At 38.9% G+C, this 15,968-nt stretch overlaps 2 protein-coding genes across 4 annotated transcripts in view; both read right to left on the bottom strand.

The window, feature by feature from the left end:
• Positions 1–684: 684 nt before the first annotated feature.
• Positions 685–10,755, bottom strand: LOC101161839 (putative protein MSS51 homolog, mitochondrial). The gene is made up of 7 exons (XM_023949140.2): positions 10,468–10,755; positions 8,296–8,473; positions 8,058–8,207; positions 5,925–6,049; positions 4,832–5,395; positions 1,816–1,909; positions 685–1,502 (listed from the first exon to the last, which is right to left on the bottom strand). The coding sequence occupies exons 2-7, from the start codon at positions 8,451–8,453 to the stop codon at positions 1,274–1,276; spliced, it is 1,320 nt and encodes a 439-aa protein (XP_023804908.1). The 5' UTR covers positions 8,454–8,473; positions 10,468–10,755; the 3' UTR covers positions 685–1,273.
• Positions 10,756–11,067: 312 nt separating this feature from the next.
• The window catches only part of capn15 (calpain 15), a 37,689-nt gene continuing 32,788 nt past the window's right edge, over positions 11,068–15,968 (bottom strand). For all 3 annotated transcript variants that reach the window (XM_078937345.1, XM_004080335.5, XM_011488104.4), the window contains 2 exons: positions 14,537–14,715; positions 11,068–13,752 (listed from right to left, as the gene is read on the bottom strand). In XM_078937345.1, the coding sequence (XP_078793471.1) occupies positions 13,575–13,752; positions 14,537–14,715 (357 nt within the window). In that variant the 3' untranslated portion in view covers positions 11,068–13,574. The remainder of the gene's footprint in view (positions 13,753–14,536; positions 14,716–15,968) is intronic.

Here is a 15,968-nt window from a genome sequence, read left to right as displayed (position 1 = left end):
GGTTAAAAAAAGAAAAATATATTTAACACTTTGCAATGAGATCATGCAATATTTTCTTTCCAAAATAAGCTCGCACTTCCCTTTCCCCATAGTAAGTCAATAAAAGATTTCTTTTCTCGTCTTCTTCTTTTTCTCTAAAAAGAAATAAATAACATTCTTATATTTTAACGAGCTGCAGTTAAAAAATGGACACTTCTGCACTTTACTTCTGCGCTTCACTGTACCAACATTTAGCAAACAAATCCTTTAAAGTCCCACTCTGATCATTCTTAGTAGTTAGTTTCTCCAAAGGGGCAGTAGTTCATCAGAAATGTGCATCTTAGTTGTGGGCGGGATTGCTGATGTGAAGTAAGCTTCTCCCAAATTCCCATCATTCCTTTGTTTCACTCTCTTCCACTAACTTACAGCCCCTCACAACCCCAACTTCACATTACCAATACAACAAAATGGTGAGCAGTATTGGAGATATCCATCTGTACAGCTTTGAGCCAGATGACAGCTCAGACAATCGAAGATGTGCATGGATCTATTTTTCTACAGGTGGATGCATCCGAATGGAGCGGAGGAGGGAGCATGAGGCTCACTGACTGTAGCGCCAACATCACAGCAACAGGCTCCATCCAAATTGTGCATTTGCTCCTGATCACTACAATTTGAATAAAGAAATACTCAGAAATGCAATTGTAAGCTTAATTTCCTTTATACATGTCCTCCATCATGAAAGAAATGCTGCAAGAACATGTTAAAAACACGATTTTCATTAAAGTAGGTCATTAACAGGTCAAAATCAACAGCACTTCTACTCCCCAGAACAACTATCAATACAATTTTCTTAATAAACTTTAGACAACCAGAGACTCCCTTATAATGAGTATGCATGAGGTCCTTGTGAGATTTGGGAATTGTTCTGTGCACAGATCAGGTCAGTGATATCAGATGATGACAGAACTCATTCTGGAATCATTAAAGTCGCATAACAATAACCAAGTAATGTAACCCCTTGGAGCCTAAACAGAGACAAAATTTAAGTGTTTTTTTATAGACATCATTAAACCAAATACATCTGATTTTTTTTTTTAAAGTACAACTTTATTAATGCTCAAATAATAGTTTTCCCGATACTACGTTAACATTTCTTAAAATCAGCACCCACTTTAAATGTGAACAGCCGGTTCCTTGTCAGATTTAGGGGTTGGAACATTCTAAATCAAAGTCAGAAGTTCAGAAAAGCAGAAGCACGAATCAGTTTATATTTTGTTTTGTTTGTTTTTTTTCACAAACTTGATGATGAGCTGCTTGCTGTTGGAACCGAACCCTCCAAGTCCTCACAAGGCAGCAGTCCTTGGAACCGGATGAAATGAGAGTTGCAGTAGACTGGAGCTTTGTTTGGGCAGGACTGGACCTGTTCCGGTTTCTGTGAGGTGAAAGGATTGGGTCCACTGTCTCTGACGTGCACCTCCAGCTCCAGCAAGATCTCCAGAGAACATTTAAGCTCCATTTCACTGTGTGCAAAGGTGGAGAAGATTAACAGTAAAAAAAAAAAAAAAAATCACAAAAGTAAAAAATAAATTAAAAAAACACAACAAAGCGTGAACAGAAGAATAAGTGGGGGTTATCTAGGTCTCAGAAAATGAAAAGGAGGAGATGCTGCCCGTTCTATACTTAGTCTTTCTGGAGGAGTTAGCAGATGGTGTCGAAAATAAGTTAATGAGGACCCTCTAGCATAACATCTTTTAAATATTAAAGCTTGCTCAGAGGGCAGGGGAATGTTTCTCTGCTCATGAAACGAGTGCAAAAGTATTAAACTGGATTTACCTATACATGGTGAAGAGAGAGGGGATGTTAAAATCTCTGAGCAGGAGAAGTGTCGGCAACCAACCTTCTAACAGACCCGGGTTGGCATGAAATCCTGCATTCAAACACAATAATGATAAGAAAACTGTTCAAATGAGTATAGAATGAGATACAAAATAACCCTATGTGTCATATTTTTTCAAAACAGAAGGGTTATTAATTATGAAAGTCCTTTCGTAAGTACAGAGAATTTTTTTCATTACAGATTTATTATAAACTTAGTCAAAAGTCTTCTATACAACAGGAAGTAGTGGAAGTAGAGAGACATTTCTAGATGTATTTTATCTGTATATTCATGTCAGGTGATTCTGATGGGCTGCTGGGAAATCTGCAGGGTTTAGACTTTCTGAAATAAGGACTTCCCAAAAAATCCGAGCTAATTAAATGACCCATGCCAGATTTTTCTGACCATAAATTGCACTTAAAATCCCCAAATATTTTCCAAAAATAGAAAAGTATGAATTTTGGTTGTGGTCCAACTGATTTTCTGTACAAAGCACAAAAAATATCTGTCGGAAGTACGACTTTGGCAAACTACGAAGCTGCACCGCTTGAAGTGTTGCTGGAGCATTATGGGTATTGTAGTCAGAAGACTCGCAGACTCACTGTTTGTGAATGAGAGGAATAAAATTGGACCTATCTGACTGTTTAGTTCTGCTTGATGAACCATGTAGACCAAAAAATACATTATGTTTTAAAATGAAAAACATTTTATAATTATATGTGAAGGTTTCAAACTCCTTGTCCTTTGCACTAAACCTGGAAATCTACATTTTCTTCCCACAGTGCAATTCCACTTTACCATTCGTTGCTTGAAAAAAGTTTCACATTTCTCAAAGATCCTATTTCTGTCATCAACTTTTATGAGCAAAAGAAGCAGCTCGGTGTGTGATAAATTTCACATCCTGAGCATAAACACTCTGACTAATATTGACAAACCTTTCTGCCTGACTGTACAGACTGTTCAAGTCAAAACAGACGGAAGAAAATGTATTATTTTCCTCCTTTCGGCTCTTTCTGGAAAATCTAATTATGGGTTATTGTTTTAAACAAATAAAAAACTAGATTTAGACTTCTAATCTAATGAAAAATTGTGACACTCTGAATCTGCATAGAAAACCTGCAGTCAGCTGAGATCCAGGGTCCATAATCCGCTGGCATGTTAAGTGACAGATGTTATTTGATACGGAATCTGGTTTGTACTAGTCGTTTGCCCTATGATCTGGAGGGTTGGGGGAGAGGGGTAAAAAGTTTGCCCTTCAGCTAGATTACTGAGGTTGAGAGCAGAACACAGGGAGACTTTTAACTCCTGCTCCTGTGACAGCAGCACAAAGATAGTCTCTGAGGTCTGAAGGTTTTGATTAAATGACATAAAAATCCCAGAGGTCACATCTTCCACCATAATAAACGTTTAAAAGGGACCAAATGGTTTTACACCTCGGAGAGATGTGGCAGCTAAGAGAGGATAGAGTCTGCCTGTTAATGATAGGAGTTATGGTCTGGTAACAGTGGATTTGTGGGTCAAACGGTTAATGGAACTGCTGTTGATGATAATACATTTCTTTTGTTTTCAGGTATGAAAAGATGTGCACTGTATGACAAGCAATCTGAGTGTCAAAGAGGTCCCATTATGAGGGCTGGGCCTCACTATAGATGATGTTGCACAGTCCACATTTATCTCCTTTGTGAAAGCTGATAGCCCACTGTCTTTTCCTTTCTGACAGGATCGAAATTTCCTGTACCCCAAGTGTGGATTCCTTTTCCTTGTAGCTTTCCGCTCTTTAACTCTCTTTTTATAATAATAATGGATGGGATTTATCTGTGCTTTTCATCCAATTTCCACACATGCACACGCCAAAAGTGTTTTAATTTTTTTTTTATAGTCCTTTCATCATGCTGTCTGCTCCATAACTGAAAAAAAAAAAATAGCATAGCTCTGCCAGCGGCGGGGTAAAAAAAAAAAAAAAAAAAAAAAGAAAATCCAGCCAGGCTCTGAGGCTGTTTACAAGCAGGATAGCAGTTTCCTGTATATTTAGCTCCGGTGGAGCCTGCGGTGATTACTGAGCCTGGGGTTATTCGTACATTTAAGTCTGGGATTTACTGCTGATTTGCACGTTAAAAGGTCAGAGAACAGTCAGTAGCCAGGTTGGGCGCAGAGTTGTACCCTTCTTTAACATGTCATTTTCTGCCTGAGTAGGAAATGACTTGGTTGATGTCAAACATTCTCATTCATTTTACTTTTCAGGATAATTTGCTTTTTTGCAGGTAAAATTCAAATCTATGACTTTATAGTCCCTGCGTTTGACAAAGAACAGAGACTCCCTTTCGAAAAGGCTAGCATCCTGACATTCGTGCTGAGTCCAGCGATTGAATGCCAAATTCTCTCCCTGCAGCCTCTATTTATCCCCTAATTCTTCAATAGAAACCTGGCAGTATTGATTAGGCTCCATTGAGTGATTTAAACATCTCCTTCTGCCTCTGTTCCTTAAAAGAAGTCATTGTCAATCCAACATAAAGGGAGGAAGGTGGCGGTTCTCCAAAAAGGCCGACTACTTTCCCTTAAAGTTCCACTCCAATCATCTTTTGATCTCTTCTAAAAGCCTTTCCAGAAGTCTTTAAATAAGCGTGTTACCATTTTCAGCCAAAATCAAGAAACCTGCCGTTTGTCTGAAAGTGGATGCATCAGAATGAAGTGGCGCAGGGAGCTTGAGGCTTGCCAATTACCATTTTTTCCTCTGCTCCTTATTCACAATGATTTGGATAAAGAAATACTCATAAATGCAATTTCAAGCTTAATTTTCCTTATACAAGTCCTCCATCATGAGAAAAAAGAAAAATAAAAGACAAAAACACAATTTTCTATTGGGGTGGGCCTTCAAGTACTTCCTCAAAGCAGCTATGATTATTATCATCTTTGCTAGTTGATAGAAAAGCATTTTGACTTCAGATTGTCCAATTGACTTTGATGCATACATACCAGGATGAAATCCAACCACCAGGTCCGGTTTGGCTGCATCCTTTTTCTCCTCCACAGCTTCCCAGAACTGGTGGTAAAGGCCCTTAAATGCACTGATGTAGACCCTTTCCTTTGGACCAAACGCTACGAGAGGAGGTCTCATGATGGGGCCGTCTACCACCTCAGGTCCCACCATAACTATCTCTATTCCCTGGTGTTTGGGGAACATGTTGTTTAGCTCGTCATAGTCAGTTAACCTAGCTCCCATGGTCTCATTGTGGGATGCGCCTGCTAGGTGAATAGTAAGTGGTTTTGCGTACGGGTCCAAACCAAATCGTCGGATGGCCATACCGACTGTGAGAACCCTGGAGAGGAACTCGCTCTGAATTCTCCACAAGGATCCTCTCAGGTCAGCTTCATTAGGCTGTGGCCTGACTGCGTTCTTCCATAGAGTTGCCATGTTGGTACCCGACAAGATAGTGCTCAGATGTGCTGTAAGGTTCGCCTGCATGGGCATCCAGTCGTTCCAGCTCTTCACTTCATCTGGAGACTTGCTCCATTTTTCAGTGGGAAATGGAAGGTCTCCTGCAAAAGGAACACGATTTCTAATTAATTAAAGCTTCCTGTAGGAAAAGACCAGATCCTGTTGGCTTTTAATCCATTGTAAAAGCGTTCCCAGTGTTCTTCTAATTAGGATTATGTTGTTTTCAGATAAAATAAAATAAAACAAGTGTCATTTTCTAAGACACGGTTTCTGCAGAGCGACAGGAGTTCATTAGAAATTCGCCTCTGAGTTATGAGCGTGACCGTTAGCACAGAGCAAGCCTGCCCCCATCCACCTGCTCTCCTGCTAACCCTAAGCCCCTTTTTCCCCGTATCTAACATTAATGGTGCAACAAAAGATGCCAGCTCAGACAAGGAACAAAAAGACGCATGAGGATTCATTTGTCTGCAATTACTGATTCACTACCATTTGAACAAAGAAATACTTAGAAATGCAATTTTAAGCTTTATTTTCTTTGTATGTCCTCCTTTAATTGTTTTCATTTGCAAACTCTAAAACGCTTTCTATCATGGACATTACATTTTTGGAGGTTATTTCAAGATCCCTCACCTGTAAACATCAGCCATTCCACCAATCTGTCAATGGCCACCAGCCGCAGCGTCGTACAGGCCTTCTTATGCTGAGGCCAGTCCTTCCTCTGACAGTCCTTGCTGCAGTAATACACATTCAAGCACCTTTGGGACAACAGAGGAGAATTATAGAGAATTAAAGGAGAATTCCATTAATAATACAAACATTGATGATGCCGTGAAAAAAATGTGAATATCTGCCTCTTTCTATTTCAAACAAGAACACTGAAATATATTTTGCTTTACATCGATTAAACCATTGAAAAAAATTGCTCACAAAAAGTTATTTGAGCTGAGTGACACCATAAAAAAAAGGATTATCAGCTGCAGCAAAAAGCTGCTTTATTGTTAGAGCAGAAATCAGAATGTTTTGTTCTTCTTTGGTGAATCTGAAAAAACTCTTTAACTTTTGCAACTTTAAAACAAAACCAAAAAAAACCTTTGGAATCCGTTTATGTCAAGTTTCAGAGATGAGGTGATGGGTTGGACTAAAAGCTTGGCAGCGCAGGAACACTTAGTGCTTTTAGAAACAGTTTACATTGTAGAGATGGCCACAAATAAATGCAAATGGCATGAGACAGTTTATCTGTTATCCCTGTCCACAGTGGAGTACTTTGCCAAAGAGAATATTCATAGAACGTCAACACAGAGAGAGAACGCCTTGCAAGTGGATGGAAATGTTCTACATTTATATTGAGTATTAGAGATGAGGTCAGCATCAGACACTGTTGGATTGTGGGTGGTAATTTGATGGTTTCTGTCTGCATTTGTGCTTCTTCGTCAGATTGAATGAACGGCTTCTGCTTCTGGTTAGATTACAGAGAGAGGCAGTGGCAGCTGAGAATGTTAACCGATTGCCAGTGCAGGACTGCTTATCAAAAGCTGAGTGCAACAGAGGAGAGGAGAGCTACAAAAAGAACTGCACTCGTGGAAAACCCGTAGTCCTGGTCTTTTTTTAATAGATTTATTATGACGGGCGACTTTTTGAACTGCATTAAGCTGCTCTTAATAAGCTGCCGAGTTGCAGAGAGATGAATCACAGTCAGGGGACTCTGCTATATTTGCCATTGGCTGTTGTCCACAGAGCTGCAGTCCTGCAGAGCTATCCACTTTACGGCAGCTTATCTTTCTGCTGCTGATAGAATGGCAGTTGGTAATTCTTTACATATGACAGCTATTGGACAACAAAGCCAAAACAACATCCCCCCTTTGTGGTTGCATGGATAAAACAAGGACGGTTGAGGCTTAAGTTGCCTAAAATATTTAGATATTCAGCAGCCATTAAGGCTGGAAAGTGTTGATGTAAGTTCACTGCAATTCCTGAGCAATAGATGACTTTAAGGACGACTTCTGTGGTGAAAACTGAACAGCAAACTGTGCGATGCGTGTAAAGATTTGGAACATGGTTTTTAAAGATGCAAGATATTTTAACAGGTTGTTTTAACTGATCTTAGCTATACACCTTTCCAAATTTTTCTCAAAATCAGCACAGCTGAGATTTTTTCGTCTCATTAAGAGCTGGGATCTAGAAATAATGAAATTAGTATTTAATGAGGTGAAATCCTTTTGCTCCATCAATAGAAAACTTTTTTGTAATTTTTATTGATGCTATTTTAAAATTTAGACCGACAATCACTGTCATTATTTTGGAAAAGAAACACGTAGATTCATTTTCTAAGCATAAATGCAAGTTTGGGATTTGTTAAGATGGTCCACCCTGTACTAAAATGGTATTCTCATTTTGTTTACATTTTATTGTAAAAAGAGTCATTTCCACCTATTTGTCTTTGTCACTGTATTCAAGATTAACTACAATAAGATGCATGAAAACTCAAAAATTAGAAACCATTTGCTTAGACCTAGCAAAACAAAACTTTATGTTGGGCTGTATTACATTCAGTTTTATGTTTTTTACCTTTTTGAGTGCTTGTGTGGAACTCCTTGCATCAAAATTTTTATATCTTGCAAGATTTCTTGTGAAGTATAAAGTACTAACAGCATGGAAAGATAGTTTTTCTACTTTTTTTTTTAGTAATTTTCTTTAAAAATTGGTGTTCTCCTCCTGTTTATAGGCTACCTCCTCCCCCTCAGGGATACTTTGCTTTGCACTCACTTCACACAGCGTTTTAGAGTCTGCTGCTCACTCAAGTGCTCTGGGATTTTATTACAGCCAGTGCAGAACTTGAAGGTGTCCTCCATCTTCTGAAACATCTCCTTGTAGTTGCGGAATGTGACTCCTTTAGGCTTTTCCTGAACTGCAGCCCTACAAAAAAATAAAAAAACAGGACAATGTTTGATACAATGGTGATTTTTTTTTTTTTACTCTAAAAGTTTTTGAAAGCAGCATTTACCTGTACTCTCCATAATCCTTCATGTTGAGCTTGCTGAGAATCAGCTTCGACAAACCTGGTACATTTGAGTCCAGTGCATAGAAGCCAGACTGGTCAGAGAAGACGCTGCCAGTTCTGGGGGTGATGGACTGAGGGAGTGCTGGGATCTGGGATGCCATGGCAAGACCACCTCTCCCCTCTAAAATATGCATGAAAATGAATCAACTCTATATTCCATTCTTATAACATGAGGGAGATGTACAGCTTTAGATGATTTGGAGCTTCTTTTTGTTGATTAGTGAGGACAATTCTCTGCAGCTATACTGAAAATCAACAGTTTATCCTCAGCCTGTGATGCAAATTAGCATATTTTTTTTCCTTTATTGTATCCTTTTTGAGTGGGAGGGCTCCTTTTTTAGGATTCCAGCTGGTTTTATGCATTGATCTGAATCTGTAAGCGTACAGACTTTCTTTGAAGCAACTCAAGATGAAGTTGGAAATTGTGATCCTGATTGAAAGAACACATTTCAACATGAATGAGATCTCTTGCTATAAATACTGCTGCATGTAACTACTCAACCGGTGATATTTTTAGGATCTGCTTTTCTCAAAGCCAGGAACAGTGTAGATACAGAGTAGGTTAACTCATGTGAAAAAAGTTAGCCCCTCCTTTTTAAACCCAAAAAAGAAGAGCATGCACGTGACACATTGTTTGGCAGATTTTGAGAATAGAAAACATGCAGACTGATGCAAACTGCCTATAAACAAGCCACAAAACCCCTGTGATCAAAGAAAAATGTTTTATAGACAGATTCAACTGTTTCTACCCTATTTTATTACTGGGATCTTTGATTTAATTAGATTAGATTTGATTGATTTATTTCAAGTATTAATTTTAGTCAATACAATAAAGAAAAAAAGAAATCACACAGATTTGTCAAACTCATTACAGAAATCTTAAGTCAAATGTGCTTAATTAAATATAATGATCATTAACCAAAGTCATGTAGAGCTTGATTTATTGCTTGAAAAAGAGTGGGCAGAAGCTAGCTTATATAATTCCACCCCTACTGAGTTCATTCATTGTACAGTTTGCATAGTTTTTGTAAACCGGTTCTTGTGTATTTAGTGAATCAAACACACAAAAAAACAATTTAGCTAAACCAAAGTAAAGGGCTAACGTTTGGAAAAACCCTTCATTAACCATGGAGACATCAGAAAACCAAAGCTTCAGGAGCCACCTAAAAATGACATTATCTTAGCTGAAACGGGGTCACAAAAACAAGTACAGCATCAAATCAACAATGTTTGCAGCCCCCAAAAAATGCACCATAAAATTTAAATAAATAAAAATGTCAACTCTGTGCCTTAAAATGACTTTTTTTAAATGTTGATCCAGGCGATGATAATCACACACTTTATTACCCTCATAAGGTAATTTATATTGGACTGGGATTCTGTGCTACCACACGTTCACAGCTCCAGCAACCACAACAGTAAATTTCACATTAAGCCCAGCTGTCTGTCGCGCAAACACACTAGCCTCATGATGAGATCACACACTGGTTGCGCTTTTTGATGCTGCATCCCTGCCAATGACAGAAATCTGCCATGTCCACCATGCCCAAGTTTGCATGACACATGATTTATTTTCTTGGCCTTGTAAGAAGGAATATAAGAGGGGAGAGAAATCTGATTATCTGGTGGCGCAGACATCCACGTGTTTTTTTTTAGTTTTTACTGCAAGCCAACGTCCAAGACTTGCCATAAATGATCGTTAAAGCTGCAGGTGCTGACCAGCGCTCCAAACGAATGAAATCAATTCCTTTCCAACAGGAATACTCTCAGCTTACAAGTTTCCTATTTCTAACAAGAGGAAAGTTTTTCCCTACTTTGATGAACTTTTATGTTTATTTTCTTACTTAAGAAGTGACTCATCACAGTTGAAGAAAAAAAAAATTCTTGCACCTAATTAGTTGCTTCTTATCTTCAGAGCAATTTGGGAGCAGAGAGCTGGAAATGAAAAGATTCCTCCTGAAAGCTCCTGTTTTTTCTTCTTCACATATTTAACCAAAAGCAGCAGTTTAGATGTTTTTTTATGCAGAATCTGTCCGTTCACAAAATGTTCTTGGGATTACAGCATTACCCCACTCTTCAGCAGGCACAGAAGAGCATGACGTTTAAGTGCCATACCTTGCTGATGCTTCACTTTTCTGTTTTCTGGATGAAGATTGAAGTAAATGATTGACAGCTCCTTGTGCTGGTTGCCACCACCTCCTGGAACCTTCCCGGTGTGTCTCTGCTGGGGTTCATAAAAGTAACTAACCGAGAGCCAAAGTGAGGGGAAGGGCGTGTTTGAGGACTGTGGAGAGCTGCAGACATCTGAGGTTAGCTGGGTGGGAGAGGGTGCGGGATGTGATGGGGAGGAGGAGCTGGCTTGGAGGATGAGGAGAGCCAAAGGAAAAGGAGGAGATAGTGTTTTAAATAGAGGGGGAGATGATGTGTCGGCTCAAAAGCAAACAAGTAAACAGGAGTCATGTAACTATCATAAATACCGATAGGCAAAAAAAAGGATATGGCAGTCACTAATATGGTCAAAACAAACAATTTTTTGCCCCTCTGTCCATAAAGAAGACTGCATTTTTAAAAGAGCCTAAAAAATAAATCAACATTTTTCAAAAACATTGATCTTTAAATGGATTAAAAAGCAACATCTACCCTTTTAACAAAGTTGAACAAATGTTATAAAGTGTTGCATTAATAACAATGATTAATAACAATAACAATGGTTCCTTTTTAATTTAAAAAAATTTATTTGGTCCAATGGAACCTGAGATTGAAAATCAAACATAAACATCTGTACACATAACCCCCCCCCCATTCCAAAGAAAAAAAAAAACAAATCAACAAAACATAACATTCAGAGTTGAATTCGGTTATATTTTTGTTTGTTGTTCGTATGATCATACCATATTTTGTTTATTACAAGTTTTAAAGGATCAGATTTTTTCTTCCACCTTAAGTTTTCTCTTAAATCTTTTGTTTCGTGTTAGCTTGCAGTCTGTACAATTTACAAAGTGGGATCAGGACTAAGGAGAAGGGAAAAAAAGGCATTTTGTAAGCTGGGTTACCCTCCCCTCCCACTCTGGCTGCTGCCATGTCCAGCAGCAGGGGGCGCCCTAAACACATAAGAGCCACTGAGAACAAAAAAAGGAGGCATCTTTGTGGGACACCAAGAGCCAAAAAAAACAAAAATATGACGCAAATAACAACAGTAAAAGTAATAAACAAAACAGAAGAATGGATTTCACATAAATGTGCACTGACATTTATATCCCAGGTGCCTTTTCTTTGCAGGTGTTTCAGTGTTTCCCGACTAAAGCCACGCTGCGTCACATTCCTTGATCTGTCATTCATGAGCTCAGTTACTCAGCAATTAGAAAACTACGACTTGTACTCACGTGTACAAATAAATTAGAGGTCAAATTCACAGCTCTCGCAACAATCAGACATATGAGCATGTTCACTACACAGGATGTCTCTTTGGAAAACATATGTACAATATTTCAGCGTCTTTGTACGAACAAACAAAGAGGACTCGGAGAAGTGCGTCCTGCAGTTGATGGTAAACACTGGGCGCTTCCCGCTTCGTAATAATAAATTAGTAAAAGCTTCAATTATCATGAGAAGATGATTTTTTTTTGTAACCGCATTTTTAAAAGTGTGTGAGAAATCATTAGAAGTGATTTTAGCTTTTTAAGTTTCAAGTTTTACCCCCATTTTTAAACAATGTAAGACTTCAGCTTGCAATTAAAAAATAAAAGTCACACAGTATCAATTCACTTTAGTACCGCATTAATCTTTCCCCTTTCTCCTTTAGTTGCCATGGTAAAGACTGAATCAGAAGTAATGGCTTTGACACTGGAGGAATGAGAATGTACTGCCGCTCTTAACAATGACTGACATAAAACAGCTGTAAGCAACCCGTCCTCACACACGACACTTGAGGACAGCAAGGTATTGTGTGGCTTTGTGTCTCAGGGGTCTGGTCCCTCTTGTTAGGAGTGCACAGAGCCTGACAAAACAGCAATTTGTCATTGCATGAGGACTTTGTGTTGTGCGTAATACGCTGTCAATGTGCTCCTCCGGGAGGACGGCATGGCGCTGCCCTCAAAAGTAAACAAAAGTGGTGCCTGACCACCCGAGGTCAAATCGACAGCTCTGTTAAAAAAAAACAACAGCACAACCCTGCTCCAGCAATTCCCCAAATACACAAAACTGATTTACTAAAAGTGGTAAGTGGATACTAGCTGGATGCGGCACGACGAGAGTGCAAAAGTATAATCAGAGGTTACAACACGAAGTTGCATTTACACTGGAAAAAAAAAAAAAACAGAATTCTGGATGTGTCAACTTCCCAAGAGCCCAGACGGAAAATGAATGAAAAAATGTGACATCTTTTTTTTAAAGTAGAGCTAAAACTCCTCAGTGAAGGGGAGGCAAATGAGGCACTGCTTACACCGCCGCCAGCAGACGTCAGGGGAGGATGTATCCAGATATCTGGGAACCACACAGCCAGCACAACCCCCAAGCTAGACTTAATGTACAAAAAATATGGGTTTGGTCCTGAGCTAGAGTGTGCTAAACAGCATTGAGGTGATGAAGAGGAGGGGCAGACTGCACCTTATGGATAAGGGCTTTGTCTAAAAACAACTAAATATGGATAAAACGGCAAAGATTGTACGTAAAACAAGAAAAGCTAAACGTGTGTATAGAAAAACATGAAATATTGTCATTTGTGGGATTGGCTCTAGGTACCGTACGGAGGATTTCTCTACCCAGTGTCCTAGTTTTGCAGCTGTTTTTGTGAAACCATCATATCAGAAATGTAAGTCATAGACTGTGACTGTGCAGATGACTCAGTAGTTTCGCCACGCCTTGTTGGAGGCTAGCCAAAAGGATTGGCTTCCAAATCCATGAAACCGAGAAGTGACATCTGCTTCGCATAAATCGCTATCAGCAACAAAAAAGAAAAAGAAAAAAGAAGAACTGAGAGTAGTGTGAATTTCTTCATTGGCCCAATTTTCTAAAAACACTCTGACATGGCACAACCAGTTGGCAAGGAGCAGAGTGCGTGATGACAACCAAAAACAAAAATCCCCCCAAAATGCTTTCAATACATGTGTAAAGCCAAAACGACACAGGCTCAGCATGTCACTTTTTCCCCCTTGCCTGATCTTCCAGTGGTCTGACAGTTTATTATTTTGCAGTCTGTGTGTGAGGGATAAAGTGGGCAGGGGTCATAATGGTCTGGGTCTGTGCAGGCCATCAATGTCTGGGGTCAGCTGGGGACTGTGGGTGGCCTTGGTGGGGGTCCAGTCACCCAGGGAGGCCTGGGCCGCCTTGCGGTGAGCCAGACGATGGGTGATTGAGAAGCCAGCATTTCCCTCCAGCTGAGAGAGCACCACCAGCACTTGCCTGCAGGGGGAGACAGAGAGCGTCGTCAAGAAAGCCTTTTAGGGAATTATGTTAGTGTTGTAACTTGAAAACAAGCTTTTGTTTTGTTTCTCAACAAACTAAACTAGGTTTTCTTTAGGACTAAGTTATAGATTAGATTGAATAAATATCAAACGATTGGTAAAAAATCCTGATATATTGAGATTTTAGGGGAAAACATGATAAAATATGAACATAAAGACAGATTTGATGATCTCTTGATTTAGATTCACCAATGTGCAAAATCAGACACAATGAACAAATGAGAAAACAAAATTCCATCTTGCTTTTCAAAATCTGTTCATCAAATACATTACTAAAATGCTCTTTGTTATATTAAAAAACTGACAATAAACGACAAGATTCTCAAACATGGCAATTGCTTTTACCTTTTCTCATTACTTGGGCCATAACTTTAAAACATTAAAGTCTAAAATACGCTATAAAATGTCTCAGGAAAAGCAGGAAAAAGCAGGAACAGAGAAACCTAATGATGTGTGAACTGCTACACCATGCTAAATTCTACAAGTGTGTCTGCCTGCAGCACAGTAAAGAGTGCAACAAGGCCCACAAGGAAATGACAAAACCTTTCATTTGTGCTGAATTTAGGAGGTATAAAAGGGTTTAGAAGCATAAAAATCCAACTGTCTGGGAATGATTTGTTTTGATACACATGACCAATGTGTTCCCTGACTATTTCTATAGATGTACTTTCTAGCTTCCCAGTTGTCTGGATAGGGGGATAGGAGAGAGATGGAAGGTGCACCTGTGTAAAGGCGGGACGCTGTCGATGGTCTTGAGGCTGCCGCGTGTGGACACCACATTGAAGCTGTCAGTGCAGTCGCAGGAGACGTGGAGGTAGTACTTCGGGTGGCGATTCTCCACCACCACGATGAGGCCTGCCCAGCCGTGGGTCAGGTAGTAGCATGTCATGCCCTCTCTGCCCTGTGAGCACACATGACAAAACACTGTTTGCATGCAGAGATCGGAATGTTCAACAAAACGCATTCAGTTTAAAAAAATAAAATTAAAAAAATATTATTTTTTTTCCTGTCTTTTTACTCTTTCCTGAAAACAAAAGAGAAAAATAATAATAAAAGAAATACAACTAAAACACATTCACTGAAAGTGCTGCAGTGTTTTTACACAAACCCAGCAAGAACCTGATGTAATTTCGGAGTAAAATCTGTAACGTAGACTTCATTTAGCCCCAAAAAACTCCGGATAAATAAATAAAACAATAGAAAAGCCTGATTTAAATTACGCTAGATCTTAAAATGAACGCTAAAAGTTGGCTGAACAATAATTTATGACTTGGCCAAAAAACTGAAAATGCATACAGAATTAGAACCCAAGAAATGAGTTAAAAGATCCTTTTTGAAGCCGCATTGCCAATGTTATAAAAACAAGTTTAAACTTCACATTTTTTGTGTGAAAAAATACATTTAAAAAAACGCCAGCATGTCATTATAAAAGGCAAATAAAGTTGGATCATTTCCACTTGAATTTGTTCTACAGATGCCGCTAACCTTACCCATATTGAGCCTGCAAATATCTTTCTCGCCTCCTTAATATTGTCAGTTTTTCTTATTGATAACAAAAAATCAGGACTTAAACGTGCCGCTGAAACAGCATGATGGTGCAGAAGCTGTCAGGTCCTCCTGAGGGCTTAGCAGTCCTTTTGTTAGCGGTTGATTCCTGGGGCGCTGAAGAGCTTCATGATTTAACAAGGCTGATGTGAAGTGTTTAAAAGGTTCTGCTATCCTCTGAAGTAAGAGCAGCTAAAATGGCACTTACAGGAAAGTGCTGTTTTGAAGAGCTGCAATAATTTCTGTATTTAGTTTGAGAGGTTTATTCCAATAAGTGCACAAGACAGGATGTACCAATATGTCAGGATGCATTTTTAATTGTTGCACAGACCTGCAAAGATTTCAGAAAATATATATTTGTTGGGTAAAACTGACATAAAACTGTTATTCTTTTTGAGAACACATGCATTTATTTTGAAATACTTAATGTTTTTCTTTAGGGCTGGGAAACAACATGGATTTAAATGTGTTCCACAAATAAAGAAAATCCTCAGTGAAGGGATTTTAGATTTAAAAAAAAAACATATGCTAAGAGCAAAATAAGAAAATGTAAGTAAATATGGAGGAAAAAGTCTAATGAAAGCAAAAATCCATTTCCACAGTGAAAAG

Source organism: Oryzias latipes, chromosome 19 (genome assembly GCF_053564925.1).
Source record: "Oryzias latipes strain Hd-rR chromosome 19, Olatipes_Hd-rR_3.1".
Taxonomy (NCBI): Eukaryota; Metazoa; Chordata; class Actinopteri; order Beloniformes; family Adrianichthyidae; genus Oryzias; species Oryzias latipes.
This window is presented reverse-complemented; position numbering and strand designations above follow the sequence as displayed.